At 38.6% G+C, this 18,119-nt stretch overlaps 1 protein-coding gene across 1 annotated transcript; it reads left to right on the top strand.

Annotated features, from left to right (window-relative positions):
• Positions 1 to 16,677: 16,677 nt before the first annotated feature.
• On the top strand, positions 16,678 to 17,610 carry LOC140843808 (olfactory receptor 8S1-like). The gene has a single exon (XM_073214236.1). The coding sequence runs from the start codon at positions 16,678 to 16,680 to the stop codon at positions 17,608 to 17,610; it is 933 nt and encodes a 310-aa protein (XP_073070337.1).
• Positions 17,611 to 18,119: the final 509 nt, after the last annotated feature.

The following is an 18,119-nucleotide window of genomic DNA, read 5'->3' as shown; positions in this document are numbered from 1 at the left end:
TATTTAGTGGCATTATAAAAGGAATATTTATCAAATTTCAATTCTTAGTATATAATTCATTAAGTTGTATTTTATGATGACTCATAATTTCTTTTAGATATTCTGTTTCATGTTTGCATGATTTTTGCAATATGCACATTTATGAAACAAATTAACATCTATTTTTCTTCATATTAGATACAAGATTGAAAATATTTCTCGGATAATGCTAAGCAGTTTAAATTATTTTTCACATTAATTTTAACTATGTTGAAATCATAAAGTATTATTGATTCAAGTAAACTACTAATATTTTTCTTTAAATATTTTTAAATAAATTATTAAAAACAGGACATTGGATTAAAGATGGCGGCATGAGAAGAGAGACAGAGGCTTCCTCCTAAAACTGGACACAATTAGAAAATATAGTTGTTGGCGCAACTAATCCTGAGTGAGAAACAAGAAAGAAGATGATGTCAGACCGCACACAATTTGAGAAAAGAGCAGACCTCACCAAACGGGGTAACACACCAGCGCTGTGGCTATGTGAGACCTGAGCCCCTCCCTGATCCCAGATCACCAGAGGGAGTTGAAAGCCTGGGACTGCTGAATACCTAGCTCCGGAGATCTGCTCTGGGATCAGGGACCTGCATATCATGGTGCTTTCATGAGACTCGCATGACTACCAGGCTGGAAAGTTAATACAGGCAGAGTTCCTGGGGAGAATGGGATACTGGCCACTTGTGGAAAGCAGGAATCCATATCCAGCTGCTCTGGGACAAAAACCTATACCTGTGTGCTCCGCCCACTGGCTCATGCAGTGGAGACAGGCACAGCAGCCGGGAAGCAGGGAACAGCTCTTTCCTCCCCTCAGGCACCAGTACTGCTCCCCTGCAACCCTCAACATTGCTTCAGGGGCTGAGCAGCTACAGAATAGAGCTTCTGGACACTAGAGAGCCCCATATACAAAAATGAAAAACCAAAGAAACCTGGTCCAGAGTAAAATTAATATAACTCTGGAGAAAGACTTAAATGACATGGACCTTAGGACACTTCCTGAAAGGGAGTTCAAAATAAAAATCATAAACATGGTAATGGAGACATGGAAAGATATCCAAGAACTCAGGAATGAATTCAGGTCAGAGATCCAATCACTTAAGAGCATGATGAAGGGTATTAAAAGCAGGTTGGATACCGTGGAGGAGATGATAAATGAAATAGAAACCAAAGAAGAGGAATACAAAGAAGCTTAGGCACAGAGAGAGAAAAGTATCTCTAAGAATGAAAGAATATTGAGAGAACTGTGTGACCAAACCAAAAGGAACAATATTCACATTATAGGGATACCAGAAGAAGAAGAGAAAGAGAAAGGAACAGAAGAAAGTGTCTTTGAAGAGCTAGCTGCTGAAAACTTCCCCAGTCTGGGGAAGGAGAATAGTCTCGCAGGCCATGGAGATCCACAGACCTCCCAACACAAGGGACCGAAGGAAGACAACACCAAGACATATAGTAATAAAATTGGCAAATATCAAGGATAAGGACAGACTATTAAAAGCAACCAGAGAGAGAAATAAGATCACATACAAAGGAAAGCCCATCAGGCTAACATCAGACTTCTCAGCAGAAGCCTTACAGGCCAGAAGGGAGGGGCATGATGTATTTAATGAAATGAAGCAGAAGGGCCTGGAACCAAGATTACTTTATCCGGCAAGATTATCATTTAAATTTGAAGGAGGGATTAAACAATTTCCAGATAAGCAAAAGCTGAGAGCACTTACTTCCTACAAACCATCTCTACAGTCTATTTTGGATGGACTGTTATAGATGGAAGTTTTCCTAAGGGTGAATAGCTGTCACCAGAGGTAATAAAACCACAGTAAAGAAAGTAGAACAACTAATTATGAAGCAACTGCAAAATTAATTTAACTATCCCCAAAGTCAATCAAGGGATAGACAAAAAGTATAGAATTTGATATCTAATATATAAAGAATGAAGGGGGAAGAAAAAGGAGGGCAAATAAAAAAAACTCATTAGATTGCATTTGCAACAGCATACTGTGTGAATTAAGATACTAAGGAAACTCTTAGATAGTAAGGAAAATAACCTGGAACCTTTGGTAACCATGAATCTAAAGCCTCAAATGGCAATAAGTACATACCTATCGATAATAACCCTAAATGTAAATGGACTGAGTGCACCAATCAAAAGACATAGAGTCACTAAATGGATAAAAAAAAACAAGATCCATCTATATGCTGCTTACAAGAGACTCACCTCAAATCCAAAGACATGCACAGACTAAAAGTCAAGGGATGGAAAAAGATATTTCATGCAAACAATAGAGAGAAAAAAGCAGGTGTTGCAGTACTAGTATGAGACAAAATAGACTTCAAAACAAAGAAAGTAACAAGAGATAAAGAAGGACATTACATAATGATAAAGGGGTCAGTCCAACAAGAGGATATAACCATTATAAATATATATGCACCCAACACAGGAGCACCAGCATATGTGAAACAAATACAGACAGAACTAAAAGAGGGAATAGATTGCAATGTATTCATTTTAGGAGACTTCAACACACCATTAACTCCAAAGGACAGATCCACCAGACAGAAAATAAGTAAGGACACAGAGGCACTGAACAACACTCTAGAACTGATGGACCTAATAGATATCTATAGAACTCTACATCCAAAAGCAACAGGATACACATTCTTCTCAAGTGCACATGGGACATTCTCCAGAATAGACCACATACTAGGTCACAAAAAGAGCCTCAGTAAATTCAAAATGATTGAAATTCTACCAACCAACTTTTCAGACCACAAAGGCATAAAACGAGAAACAAATTGTACAAAGAAAGCAAAAAGGCTCACAAACACATAGAGGTTTAACAACACACTCCTAAATAGTCAATGGATCAACGGCCAAATTAAAATGGAGATCCAGCAATATGTGGTAATAAATGACAAGAAAAACACAAAGTCCCAACTTCTGTGGGACGCAGTGAAAGCAGTTTTAAGAGGAAATTATATAGCAATCCAAGCATATTTAAAGAAGGAAGAACAAACCCAAGTGAATAGTCTTATGTCACAATTATCAAAATTGGAAAAAGAAGAATGAGACCTAAAGTCAGCAGAAGGAGGGACATAATAAAGATCAGAGAAGAAATAAACAAAATAGAGAAGAATAAAACAATAGAAAAAAATCAATGAAACCAAGAGCTGGTTCTTTGAGAAAATAAACAAAATAGATAAGCTTCTAGCCAGACTTATTAAGAGAAAAAGAGAATCAACACACATCAACAGAATCAGAAATGAGAAAGTAAATATCATGACGGACCCAACAGAAATACAAAGAATTATTAGAGACTACTATGAAAACCTATATGCTAAGAAGATGGAAAACCTATAAGAAATGGACAACTTCCTAGAAAAATGCAACCTTCCAAAACTGACCAAGGAAGAAACACAAAATCTAAACGAACCAATTACCAGCAAAGAAATTGAAGTGGTAATCAAAAAACTACCCAGGAAAAAACACCCGGGCCACATGGATTTACCTCGGAATTTTATTAGACATACAGAGAAGATATAATACCCATTCTCCTTAAAGTTTTCCAAAAAATAGAAGAGGACAGAATACTCCCAAACACATTTGATGAAGCCAACATCACCCTAATACCAAAACAAGGCAAAGACTCCCCCAAAAAAGGAAATTACAGACCAATATCCTTGATGATCGTAGATGCAAAAATACTCAATAAAACATTAGCAAACTGAATTCAAGAATATATCCAAAGGATGATACACCACGACCAAGTAGGATTCATCCCAGGGATGAAAGGATGGTACAACATTCGAAAATCCATCAACATGGTCCACCACAGCAACAAAAAGAAAGACAAAAACCACATGATCATCTCCATAGACGCTGAAAAAGCATTCAACAAAATTCAACATCCATTCATGATAAAAACTCTCAGCAAAATGGGTATAGACGGCAAGTACCTCAACATAATAAAGACCATATACGATAAACCCACAGCCAACATCATAATGAACAGCAAGAAGCTGAAAGCTTTTCCTCTGAGATTGGGAACAAGACAGGGATGCCCACTCTCCCCACTGTTATTTAACCTAGTACTGGAGGTCCTAGCCACAGCAATTAGACAAAACAAAGAAATACAAGGAATCCAGATTGGTAAAGAAGAGTTAAACTGTCATTATTTATAGATGACATGATATTGTACATAAAAAAACCCTAAAGACTCCACTCCAAAACTACTAGAACTGATATCAGAATACAGTAAAGTTGCAGGACACAAAATTAACACACAGAAATCTGTCACTTTCCTATACACTAACAATGAGCCAATAGAAAGAGAAATTAGGAAAACAATTCCATTCACAATTGCATCAAAAAGAATAACATACCTATAAATAAGCCTAACCAAAGAAGTGAAAGACCTATACACTGAAAACTATAAGACACTCTTAAGAGAAATTGAAGAAGACATTAACAAATGGAAACTCATTCCACGGTCTTGCCTAGGAAGAATAAATGTTGTCAAAATGGCCATCCTGCCCAAAGCAATATACAGATTTGATGCAATCCATATCAAATTACCAACAACATTCTTCAATGAACTGGAACAAATAGTTCAAGAATACATATGGAAACATCAAAGACCCCGAATAGCCAAAGCAATCCTGAGAAAGAAGAATAAAGTGGCAGGGATCTCACTCCTCAACTTCAAGCTCTACTACAAAGCCATAGTAATCAAGACAATTTGGTACTGGCACAAGAACAGAGCCACAGACCAATGGAACAGATTAGAGACTCCAGACATTAACCCAAGCATATATGGTCAATTAATATTTGATAAAGGAGCCATGGACACACAATGGGGAAATGAGAGTCTCTTCAACAGATGGTGCTGGCAAAACTGGTCAGCTACATGTAAGAGAATGAAACTGAAACACTGTCTAACCCCATACACAAAAGTAAATTCAAAATGGATCAAAGACCTGAATGTAAGTCATAAAACCATAAAACTCTTAGAAAAAAACACAGGCAAAGATATCTTGAACATAAACATAAGTGACTTCTTCATGAATATATCTCCCCAGGCACAAAAAACAAAAGCAAAAATGAACAAGTGAGACTATATCAAGCTGAAAAGCTTCTGTACAGCAAAGAACACCATCAACAGAACAAAAAGGTGCCCTACAGTATGGGAGAATATATTCATAAATTACAGATCCGATAAAGGCTTGACATCCAAAATATATAAAGAGCTCACGGACCTCAACAAACAAAAAGCAAAAATCAAATTAAAAAATGGGCAGAGGAGCTGGACACACAGTTCTCCAAAGCAGAAATTCAGATGGCCAACAGACACATGAAATGATGCTCCACATAGCTAGTTATCAGAGAAATGCAAATTAAAACCACAATGAGATATCAGCTCACACCACTAAGGATGGCTACCATCCAAAAGACAAACGACAACAAATGTTGGCGAGGTTGCAGAGAAAGGGGAACCCTCCTAAACTGCTGGTGGGAATGCAAATTAGTTCAACCATTGTGGAAAGCAGTACAGAGGTTCCTCATAAAGCTCAAATTAGAAATACCATTTGACCCAGGAATTCGACTTCTAGGAATTTACCCTAAGAATGCAGCAGCCCAGTTTGAAAAAGACAGATGCACCGCTATGTTTATCACAGCACTATTTACAATTGCCAAGAAATGGAAGCAACCTAAGGGTCCATCAATAGATGAATGGATAAAAAAGATGTGGTACATATACACAATGGAATATTATTCTGCCATAAGAAGAAAACAAATCCTACCATTTGCAAAAACATGAATGGAGCTAGAGGGTATTATGCTCAGTGAAATAATCCAGGTGGAGAAAGCAAGTACCTAATGATTTCACTCATATGTGTAGTATAATAACAAAGAAAAACTGAAGGAAAAAAAACAGCAGCAGAATCACAGAATCCAAGAATGGACTAACGGTTACCAAAGGGTAAGGGACTGGGTAGGAGGGGTGGGAAGGGAGGGATAAGGGGGAAAAAGAAAGGGAACCTTACAATTAGTATGTATAATTTGGGGGAGGGGGTGCATAGGGAGGGATGTGCAACACAGAGAAGACAAGTAGTGAGTCTACAGCATCTTAATACGCTGATGGACAGTGACTATAATGGGGTTTGTGCAGGGGGGACATGGTGAAGGGGGAAGTCTAGTAACCATAATGTTCTTCATGTAATTTTAGATTAATGAAATTAAAATGAATTTAAAAAAACAGGAAAATGTTTCTACTGCACAGTAAAAACCACTGTTAACAATTACGTTTATGTCAGTCCAATTTTACTACAAGAAATATCTCTAGGCTACCTGCTTATAGATAGCTACGATTATAATTTATAAGCAATTTTGTTTATCATAAACAACCATTCCTATTTTTAAAAATATTTAGTCTCTACTGTATTTTATCAAAAACAAAGAACAGTGGTCATCAGTTATTTAACAATTTCCCAACTATTGAATATCACCAATGTTTCCCTATTCCATTCACTCATTTATCTAGCAGTTGTTCCAAAGAGTTTTCCCCTCCATCCCATCCCCTTTTCCATCGGTTTCTCCTTTCTTTCTTTCACACCTTTTTCTGTTTTTCCTGATTTAGGATTTCAGGAGGACAGATTGAATTATTCTTAATTCCTTGTTCATAATGTGCTACCCATTGGTGCATATATACTACTGTTTTGTGCTGGTCTCAGCTTATCAATAACCAATGTTGTGGTTGGACCAGCCCTTGTGGTTCTTATGATTGCAAAACACCCTTCAGCAACACACACTTATTTTGGAAAAATAGAAGTTTATTAATTAAAATACCTGGAAATAAGACAGGACTTCTGGGGTCACACAGCGAGTTCAAGGGGAAGAAAGGGAACATGTGCTGGGTTTCTGCTGTTCCTGGGGTTGAGGATAGGGGCATAGGGTTTTGAGGCTCAAATGATATTGCTGATCTTAAAGCATAAGAGCAGGAATTTACAACTCAAGGAAGAGAAAAGACACTTGGCCCAAATGTTGTCAGGTATGAAATCAGCAAAGATCCCTAAGACAATCACTTGTAAAATCTGTGCTTCGATGAACGATTATCCAACTTCTGGGATTGATGACATTGTCTCTGCTGGTTAATAATGGGCAGACTTTTCTTGAAACACAGGTCTTTGCCTCCTGTGTGTCTTCGTATTGTTCTTAAGTATCCATTTACCATTAATTCATATTACTCTTTTAGAGTCTATCAAATAACAAAAGTCAATGTTGTTATTGGAACAGACAGACAGCAGGAGCCGAGCCTTCTATCATAGTGCTTGACTTTGCTGTATCAGTCTCCCCTTCTTTCTTGAATCTGCAGCTCCTTTCATACTTGTAAACATGTATATCATAAACCTTAAACTCAATTTCCTTCTATGAGACTATTTAGCTTAGTTACAAGCAGCAAATTTTGAAATCTTATGATACAAAGTTGAACGCTGACTCCACCATTGAATAACTTTGTAAACTAGACTATTCCACTGCACCTCAGACTCCTCTCCTGTAAAATGAGGCAAATAAAATGTTCCAGCTCCTAACATTGTTGTGGGGAATTATCATGTCTAAAACATGGAGAACAGTGCCTGGAATTTGTTAAGAAATTAATAAGCATTGACTATTACTTTACTGTTGCTCTGGTCTCATTCTCTTCCAAAACTTTGTAAACACCAGTTTTTAGCATTAATGCACATCTAGGTCATCTTCAGTCTGACTAATGCTTGCTGTTCTCGAGTGTAAGTCTAAAATAACAGGTACTTTGCATTTCTAATCCTTCAGAATCAAACTGCTGTGGGTGTCGCTGCTGATGGCTCAGTTTAACACCATCTCTCGCCTTGGCTTTCATGACCCACATTCAGCTCTTTCCGCGAAAACCTTTCTGTTGACACAGTGATCACTAAAATATTCATCCGACAGATGTGTATGAATTCAACCCATGTGGGTAAAGGGAAATAACCTGAAGGTCAGTTAAAGGTCAATGGCCAGATTTCCTTTGCTTCCCAAGTGTGATATCCTGAGACTAAGCACACAAGGAGGCTGCCACCCACCTTTCTCCTTTCAAAGTTCACAGGACACCTGAGATTTTCATCAAAGTCAAGCTTCAACACAAAAGTTGTAAAGGACACACTAAGTAGAATCCCTTGAGTTTTTAAAAATGTGTTTGTGTATGAGTCTAAAATAGGCCTTCAACTTATGACTCCAGAGAATTAAGGACATAGGCTCCTCCATCTCCTGACCTGCCAGGCTCAGCCAGTCAGTCACGGCTGCCCAGGCAGTACCTGCCCTTCTGAAGGGTCATATCTGAGAACCACTTACAGATTCTCCTAGCATAGTATTTAGAATCAGACAGGAAACTAAAACAAAGGAAGCCCAGGTTGTTGGGCTTAAGGCTGTCAGAGAGAAGCTTCCCTCACCTTTTGCAGAGGGTTTGAGAATCCCGGTGTCCAGTGGGACAGAAAAGCAGCACCAAGCCAGAGCTCATAGGATGAGCGTCCTGAAGCTTCTTGGGGAATTTTTTTTTGCAGCGCTCTCTTGGGGACCTAGCAAGAGAAATCAATCATCTGAAGTCCTGTAATTTAGTTATCAAACTACTGGTCCTCATGAACACAGACACCTCTCAGCCTCAGGTTCAAGATCAGAACAGCAGGAAGTCTTCTGAGCCATAAAACGCCAGAGCTTGGTAATGTCCAGATTCTCTGGTTTCACTCTCTCTCTTCCTTCCCTCTCCTCATATGACCTCTTTCTGCATCTCTGAGATCACCTGGGTCTTTCCATAGACATTCTAGGTACTGGAGACTGTTCCCCAATTTGGGGCAGACTTCCACACACTCCATGCAGTGGGTCTGTGTGCTCACCTCTCTAAGCAGCTACATGGGAAATCCTGTCTGGCCTCAGTGACTTATGTCAGGCGGAGGGCATAGAGATTTCATGCACTCTGGGTTGAAACTCTGCATTAGCCCTAGGAATACAATGAAAGCAGGGTACATGAGCTAGGCTGACAGTCAGGGAGGGATGGTGAGAGGATGTGAGAACAGATGAATATTTGCTCCTGTTTACGGCCCATTCACATGTATATAGAAAGATCCCTTCTCTGCTATCACCAGCTCTCTCCTTCAAAACTCACCAAACTGATGTAGGTGCTGTAGCACACAGGAGACGGGCAGAAGCCAAGAAAAACTGAAGAAAAAAAGTTAAATGTAATGCTGTTATTATTCCATATTTTCCTACTTTCATCCCTTTGTCTAGTTCTGGAGCCTCCCCGACACCCGTGGGATTAATCCTACCTCTGATTATCCACATATCCCCTCCCGGGTCATGTAGCTCCCTCTCCCATGATCAGTGAATAGAAGAAACCCGAAACCTCTCTGGTCCCCTCTCATTAACACATCGGTCGCAGTGTGATGGGAACTTGTGAAATTAACTAACAGTGTTACTTGAAATAGACTGGAGACCAGCAAAGTGATAGGAATCTCTTGCTCTAGGTCTCACTCTCCAGGCATACGTCCCATTCACCTGTCCCCTTGGAAAGGGTGTGGTCAGCACATGTCAATCCACAGAGCTCAAATTCATCTCCAGCTCTTGGAGCCTTGGTGACCTTGGGCAAGTTGCCTAACTTCCTTTCCACAGTTCCTCACCTGTTTTTTTACAAAGTAAAAGGTTAAAGGAAGACAATGACCTCCATCAGGTAAGATTTACTTGAGAAATAAGTAAGTTAATACATGTAAGGTGCTTGCAGGGTGTCCAGCATCATCTTCATATCATCAGCACCATCATAACCATTACTCATTAGATACAGAGGTGTTAAAACTGAGCTGAGCTTAAAGTGCTAACCTGCATTTAAATGTATACTCATTCTAGTGGAGAAAATAGCAGGAGGAATGACCTGCAAAATAACCCCCAAAATTCAACATCCTGTTTTTGGACAGATGTGTTCTCATACTGCAACTTATGCAGATTTGTAAACCCAGCTTCCCATTAGGAGCGGCACTAACTTCTATGTTGCCCTTGCTTTCCTCTTTCTAAAGATGAAATACATCCCTTCTGCCTCTTTGGATCCAGGCTCAGTCACCCAAACTTCAGTATGAATTGAAAACACTATAATCTCTCTCTGCAGGGGTAAGTGAGCACCAGGGGCTGAAGGAGTAAATGTGCATGAATTAAAAGAACTATCTGCTAATTCACACAGAAAATTCCAAACAGAAATGTTCATGTTCTTATATAAGTGGCCTCTGCTTCATTTATGCTTCATTTTTCTTTTGCTAGTATAACTACCAAAGAAGATGTTTTCTTCCAACAGGATTTGACAAATAAGGAGATGAAAGGCTCCTTATTTCTTATTTTGTCCAACAGGCTGTTCCCCTCATGGTGAACTTGAGTTGATTTGAACCACATATGCTGCATTATTAGCCTTGTAAGAAGACTTGTGATGCAAATGAAATCTAAAAAGTTCCCACAGTCTAGGAAACTGTTGAATATACAGTATTAACAGAGGATAAATGACCAGAGAGAACAAGGACTTGGAAGGTGGCTGCTCTATGGGATTTATCTTGTGAGTGTGTCAGGCAAAACCAAGGTCACACTCTGTGGTATCAGGGCAAAGCCTGAGAATACAGCGCAGATTAGAGCTATAAAGAGACCGGTCAGAAGACTGTGTGATGCTACCAATCCATTAATAGTTTTCATGAATAGGCAGAGCCTACATGCATAGACACATATCCGGTGTAAAACTGGGCACTGGACAGGCTGAGAGAATAAATCCCTGAATGCAGGGCAAGAGTGGCAAAAAATCTAAGGAAATAAAGATTACTCATATAACAGTTGAACAGAGGAACAGAAAGGTTGTGTCCTGTCGATACCTAGCATAGCCTGGCATATACAGGCAGTTATGTGAAAATTTGGCATCTGAAAAAATGGGTTTATGGAGAAATCATAGAAGATATCATCTATAGAAATAGAAAGAGGTATTGTGAAATTGAATCTTTGAATTACAAAGGAATGGATGACTAGGCAATGGACAAGGATAAGTGGAGGATGGATGAATGTGTGGATGGGTGGGTGGGTGGGAGGTTAAAGGCTCATATCATGGTTTTCCAGTATTGTTGTAAATATACGTGACATAAAACTTACCATTTTAACCATTTTTAAGTGTCATGTGTTAACAGTTTTTCTAATATGGTCAATATTTGGGGGTGGAGTACCTCCTCAGATGCATGGGTCAGGTAGACACACACACACACACACACCTCTTTTCCCCTTTTCCCTTGCACTTCACCTTAGTCCCAAGTATTTATCAAGCTTTATGGGCTTGAGCTCTTTACCAAAAAACATTAACTACATAGTCTGTACAATGCACACCACTATTTTCTTTCTTCATTGAGCAAGATGAATAAACACTCATGTGCATTTCCCGTCACTGTGCCAGATATTCTAGGTACAAAATATTACATGGCACGGCCACTGTTCTGAAGACATTCTGATGTCATGGGACGGGAAAAGAAATACATGAGATATATATTAACACTAACTACCAGATCAAGAGAGTGATTCCTGAGATGGCATTTAGGGAAGAGTTACTTAATGTGAGCAGATGAGTTGTATCATACTGTGGGGAGACATTATGTCCTACTTAGGAGGAAATGCAAAAAATTCTTCAGAAGGAAGGGATAGGACAGAAAACTTGCCTTTTTAAAATAGAGATCAGAGTTGTACTCATGCTGATGATTTTAGGGAAAATATCCAAACACATTCCTTATTTTAAAAATCTGAACATAATGATTTGCCCAATTTTTTTCTAACAAATAAAAAACAAAGCCTAGAATTCACCAGCTTCTCACTAAACAATATTTGGCCTATTACATATTATGGTAAGTTTGGAAAAGGAAGTTACCAAGGAAGATCTAAAAAAGAGTTTAAGATGACAGTTAAAATAGGCAAGGGATTTGGATTGAAAAGCAGAGCATCCAGAGATGTTTGAGCGAAGGCAGGAAGACAGGATGTCCACAGGGTGCTCAGGGGTAAGTACACTAGTCTGCCCTTAGCAGTGAGTCTTTTTAAAAATGTGGATAACCTTAAAGATCCATAAATGCCCCATGATTGAGGATATTGATTGCAAAGCCTTCATTGAAGGATATTGCATGGCACAAAGACCTCTTGCCTTGGGCCCCTACATAATGAACTCAAATACTGACTTTTCAAACTGGCAATTCAGACAAGTTACATAACATCTGATACTCAATTTTCTCTTCTGTAAAATCTATTCAGCAAGTTTCTATCTCATTTCTTCTACCACCTCGTTACATGCAGAGACAAAGAAATAAACACATACCGACACACCCACGTACTGGTTCTTGAACACATGCTCCTGTCTACACCTTTTAATCTTGTCCCAAAGATAAAATAGGCAATGTATGTGAAATTACCATGTGAAAAAGCTAAAGAAAGGAAAAAGTAATACCATTAAGCAGTTATGCAGCTTGGGTGGGTCTTGAATAGGGGTAAAATTCTGAAGGATGCAGAAAAGAAGACAAATTTGGAACAATCAGTCTAGGCAGTCCACCACAATATACAATGTATACAGAAAATAGTTGAGCACTGTTTCAGCTAAGAGAAAGAGACTAAATTAGGTCATCGTCCAATTTGGAAATATATGTCAATTTTTCCAGAAATCTTAGACATAGAATATCCAAAAAAGAGTTATCACACTGATGTTAACCCAAGGTTAAGGGTTGAAGTAGATCATTACCACAGGAAGAAAGGATTCTAAAGAATGAGTGAAGGCACATATGAAGGCTAAATTAGTTGGGATCTTGCATTCTGGTAATTGAGTTGGTCCATAGCGTTTTCACTTTTGTTGCTGTTTTTAGTAAGAGTTTTACTGAAACAAAATTTACATAAGGCAAAAGTAACTATTTTTAATTGGATAGCTTTTATTACAAATGTTCAATAACCATTTCTGTCAGTTTCAAAACATTACCATCACTTCAAAGTAACACCTGAGACCACAGAGCATTTTCACTCCAATTACCCCTGACCCTGGCAACCACCAATCTCTGTTTGTCTCTATGGATTTTATCTGTATTCTCTATTCTGGATATATCAAATAAATGGAATCATATAATACATGACTTCCCTGCCTGTGTTCTTTCACTTAGCCTAATGTTTTGGAGTTTCATCCTCCTTGAAGCATGTATCAATACTCCATTCCATTTTATGACTGAATAATATTCCACTGTGTGTAATACAATTTGTTAATACATTTATCTGTTAATGGGCATTTGGGCTATTTCCATCTTAAAGTTGTTTTGAATAATACTGCTATGAGCATGGGTGTATATATACTTGTTTGAGCACCTGTTTTCAATACTTTTGTTATATACCCAGGAGTGGAGTGCAGGGCTATGGTAATTCTGTTTAACTTTTTGAACATCATCAAACTGTATTCAACAATGGCTGTATCATGTTGCATTTCTAACAGCAATGTACAAGGATTCCAATTTCTCCACATTCATGTCAAAACTTGTTACTTATTGGATTTCAGTTAATTACTCTTACAGCCACCTCAGTGGATGTAAAGCAGTACCTCATTATGGTTTTTGGTTTACATTTTCCAAATGACTACGGATATTGAGTATCTTTTAATGTTCTTTTTGGCAATCTTGTGTATCTTCTTTGGAAAATGTCTGTGACTTTTGCCCTTTTCCTCACTGGATACTTTGCATTTTCTTGTTGAATTGTCAAAGTTATTTCTGGATAGCAGATGCTTATCAGACATACAATTCCCAAATATTCTGTAGATTGTCTTTTCATTTTGACAGTGTTCTTTGATGCACAAAAGTTTTTAATTTTGATGAACTCAATGGTATCTACTTTTCTTTTGTCATTCATGTTCGTGGTGACATATCAAAGAAACCATTGCCAAATCCAAGAATGTGATAAACTATGTTTCTTCTAAGAGTTTTATGGGTTTAGCTTCCATATTTAGGTTGTAAAAAACTATTTTTACAAAGATTATATATTGTGCTATGTGCTTACTGAAGTGTCATTTCGTTGACCTTGAATTCAACCAGTGTTTTGATTTATTTTGAGTTAATTTTCAATATGATATGAGATTGTGGGTCAAATTCAGTCTTTTGCACATGGACTTCCACTTGTCTCAGCTCCATTTTTTGTAGAGACACTTCTTCCTTTATTGAATGGTCTAAGTACCAGTGATTAGGCATAGTTGTATGGGTTTATTTCTGGACTTTCAGCTTTATTCTTTGGCCTATATGTTTATCCTCATGTCAGTACTACACTGTTTTCTATTAACATAGCTTTGTAGGAAGTTTTAACAACTGGAAGTGCAAGCCCTCCAACTGAGTTATTCTTCTTCAAGATTGTTTTGGCTATTCATGATCCCTTCTAATGCTATATGAATTTGAGGGTCAGATTTTTCGTTCATGCAAAAAAAACATTGGATATTTCTGTATTGATTGGGTAGTTTGAACATCTTATGAATATTGTCTTTCAAACCATGAATATGGAATATCTTTCCATTTATTCAGATCTTTCATTTTTTCAGCAATATTTAAAATTTTCAGAGTTCAATTCTTCCATTTCCTTAAGCTTTTCAAAAATATTTTACTTTCCTAGATACTATTTTTTTAAATTGTGCTCTTGATTTACTTTTCAAGTTGTTCATTGATTATTTACGAAAATACAACTGATTCTTATATTTGCTCTTTACTCTTGGCTGAACTTTGCTGCAATGTTGCTGAAATCTTTTGTTAGCTCCAGCAATTTTGTGTTTGTTCATTGGGATTTTCTATTTATAAAATCATGTCATTTGTTAATAGAAGTTTCTTTTTCTTTCCAATTTGAATGCCTTTCTTTTTCTTGTCTTATTTCTCTAACTAGAACTTACAGTACAATGAGTAGACATCATTGTCTTGTTCCAATTCTTATGGGTTAAGCTTTCTCCCTTTCACCATTATGAAGTATTGCCCATTATGAAGACTACTATGCAAACTGCATTTTTCTCTTCTGGAATGCTCTTTGCCATGTTGAGCAATTTCCCTTTGTTCATAGTTTTCTAAGTGCTTTGTAACATGAAAGATGTTTGAATGCTTTGTCTTGACAAGTGAGATGATGACCTATCTTTTCCTTTGTTGTACTTATATTGTGTATTACATTTATCGATTTTCTTAGATTGAATCACACTTCTATTCCTGGATTAAATCCTACTTGTTTATGGAGTACAAATCTTCCAATATACTGTTGGACTTAGTTTGCCAGTATTCTCTTGGAGCTTTTTACATCCATATTCATAAAGGATATTTGTAATTTTCTTATCTTGTGATGTCTTTATCTTGTTTTATATTAAGGTAATGGTGACATCACTATACATCTCAATAAAGCTGGAGGCGGGATGGTCTTGTCTAGTAAGAACAACGTCTAGGCTGCCTTATAGACAGTTTATGTCAACTTACGTTTGTCCTTTGAATGGGCCATATTTTCTTGTTTATATCTCTTGTAATATATTGTTGAACACTACACATTTGCTTATTATGATGTGGTGACTCTGGAAATTAGATTCTCCTCCTTTTCTCTTTTTATATTTGAAAGCTGTAGTCCTCTTATTTAGTGATTTCTACAAACTATTTTTACAAAGATTATATATTGTGCTATGCTTACTGAAGTGTCATTTCGTTGAGCTTGAATTCAACCAGTGTTTTGCCAGAGAGTTCCTTGATTTCCTGAGCTAAAAATTTTTCTAATTTTGAAACACCCCTCCAGATCTTCGCAAACTGGAGCTGTGCTGAGGTACTCAACTTAATATTTTCCCAGAGTGTTTACAATTCTGCCTTCGACTTCACTTCCTGCCTGCACTGAAACTAAAAATCAGCCAGAAGTGAAAATGTAAGATCTTCTTGAGTCTTCTTTGAGCAAGAGAGAAACTGGGCTACTGTGTAGCTTTCTAAATTCCCTACTACACACAGGCACTGTTGAGCACTCTAATTTCCCAAAGAAACTCTCTCCCAAACATTGCCTTCGAGGCTGTAGGTGGTCTATTATATGTTTCAGCCATAATCTTTTGCCCAAGGCAGCTATAGGTTTTTGTTAGCCTTATGATGTTTTCAAATAATGTGTGCCACATTTGATCCCTGAGTGATTTTTGTGTTATGTGAAAATGAAACAAAATATCTTGCATAAGTTCTTCAGGAGTCCCCAGATAAATTAGAAGAGCAAACACAATAATTTGTGAATAAGGTCCGCTCTGCTCCCTCCAGATCTGGGACCAGGGTTCTGTACTAGGAACTTGGGGTGTCATCTTCAATATAGCCACAGAGACTGGAAGGGGGTAAGCAAGGAAAAATAAAAATTACACAAAGCTTTGCTACTATTTTTAAGTTGCACTTTTCTTTATTGAGTGTTCACTTGGTTGCTATAAACCTTCGACGGTTTCTCAAAAAAACCTACAAAGTTGGTGCTTGACTGTCTGATTGTTTTCTGATGTTTCTATAAAGGAACAGGAGCTTGGAGCTCCACACTCCATCGCATTGCTGAAGTCCCTCTCTGTTCCTCTTTTTATTTCTATTCTACAGTCTCTCCAAATGGCCTTGCGGAACCACAGCGCCATCACTGAGTTCATCCTCCTGGGGCTGTCTGCAGACCCCCACGTCCAGGCCCTGCTCTTTGTGCTGTTCCTAGTGATTTACCTCCTGACTGTGATGGGAAACCTCACGATGCTGCTGGTGATCAGGACTGATTCTCACCTCCACACCCCCATGTACTTCTTCCTGAGTCACCTCTCCTTCCTGGATCTTTGCTACTCCTCAGTCACTGTGCCCAAGCTGCTGGAGAACCTCCTGTCTCAGAAGAAAACCATCTCTGTGGGGGGCTGTCTGGCTCAGGTCTTCTTTGTGTTTGTCACTGGGGGCACTGAAGGCTGCCTGCTCTCAGTAATGGCCTATGACCGCTATGTTGCCATCTGCCACTCTCTGCACTACGGACAGATCATGAACAGCCAGCTCTGTAATAGTCTGGTGTGTGGATCCTGGGGCCTGAGCTTTCTGGATGCACTCATCAACATCCTACAGGCTATGAGTTTAGACTTCTGTGAGAATCAGTCCATCCCCCACTACAGCTGTGAGCTGCCCTCTCTCTTCCCTCTGTCCTGCTCTGATGTCTCCACCAGTTTTACTGTTTTACTGTGTTCCAGTGTTGTGCATGGGCTTGGAACCTGCTTGTTGATCATATTCTCCTACGTCCTTATTGCCTCCACCATCCTGAGTATCAGCTCCTCCTCAGGTAGAGGCAAAGCCTTCTCCACCTGCTCCTCTCACCTCACTGCAATCCTCCTGTTTTATGGCTCAGGTTTCCTTCGCTATCTCATGCCAACCTCAGGTTCACCACTGGAGTTGATCATGTCTGTACAGTACGGTGTGGTCACTCCCTTAGTGAATCCCCTCATCTACAGCTTGAGGAACAATGAGGTGAAAGCAGCTCTGAGAAGAACTTTTAGAAAATATCTCCAATATAGGTGACAAGACACAGAAGATGATGGGGGATTACTACAGCATGATCTATTGTTGGCTACCACTAAGAGCATTTTCTGAATGTCATGATGTTGGAGTCAGGAAAATTTTCATAGCAATTCACGTAGGTATTTGGGGATCAGGTTGAGAAAGGTGGAACAAATTCACTCTGGTTTAGGAGCAAACAAAACATCGAATGATTGTATTAATCCAGCCATTTTCCATGAATCATCTTTTTGAAATTTTGGTGGGGCTTGTTCCTAACCTATTTCCCTTTGCTATGCAGTTCATTGATCTACATGGAATAAAGTCACCTAACCATCACAGAAGGGAGCATAAAGCAAACCTGTTGCATCTTCAATCTGGGGAAGATTCAACAACTGGGGGAAAGGATGCGCAGTATTATCAAGTATTTGGGCTTGGAGAGACCCAGGCCTAAGAAAGGTGGGAGAATCCAAAGGGAAATAAGCCAGCCCAAGTGTAGGAGGATCCACCATGGATTCACCAGATGCAAGTTT

This window comes from Manis javanica, chromosome 10 (assembly GCF_040802235.1).
Source record: "Manis javanica isolate MJ-LG chromosome 10, MJ_LKY, whole genome shotgun sequence".
NCBI classification, from domain to species: domain Eukaryota; kingdom Metazoa; phylum Chordata; class Mammalia; order Pholidota; family Manidae; genus Manis; species Manis javanica.
This window is presented reverse-complemented; position numbering and strand designations above follow the sequence as displayed.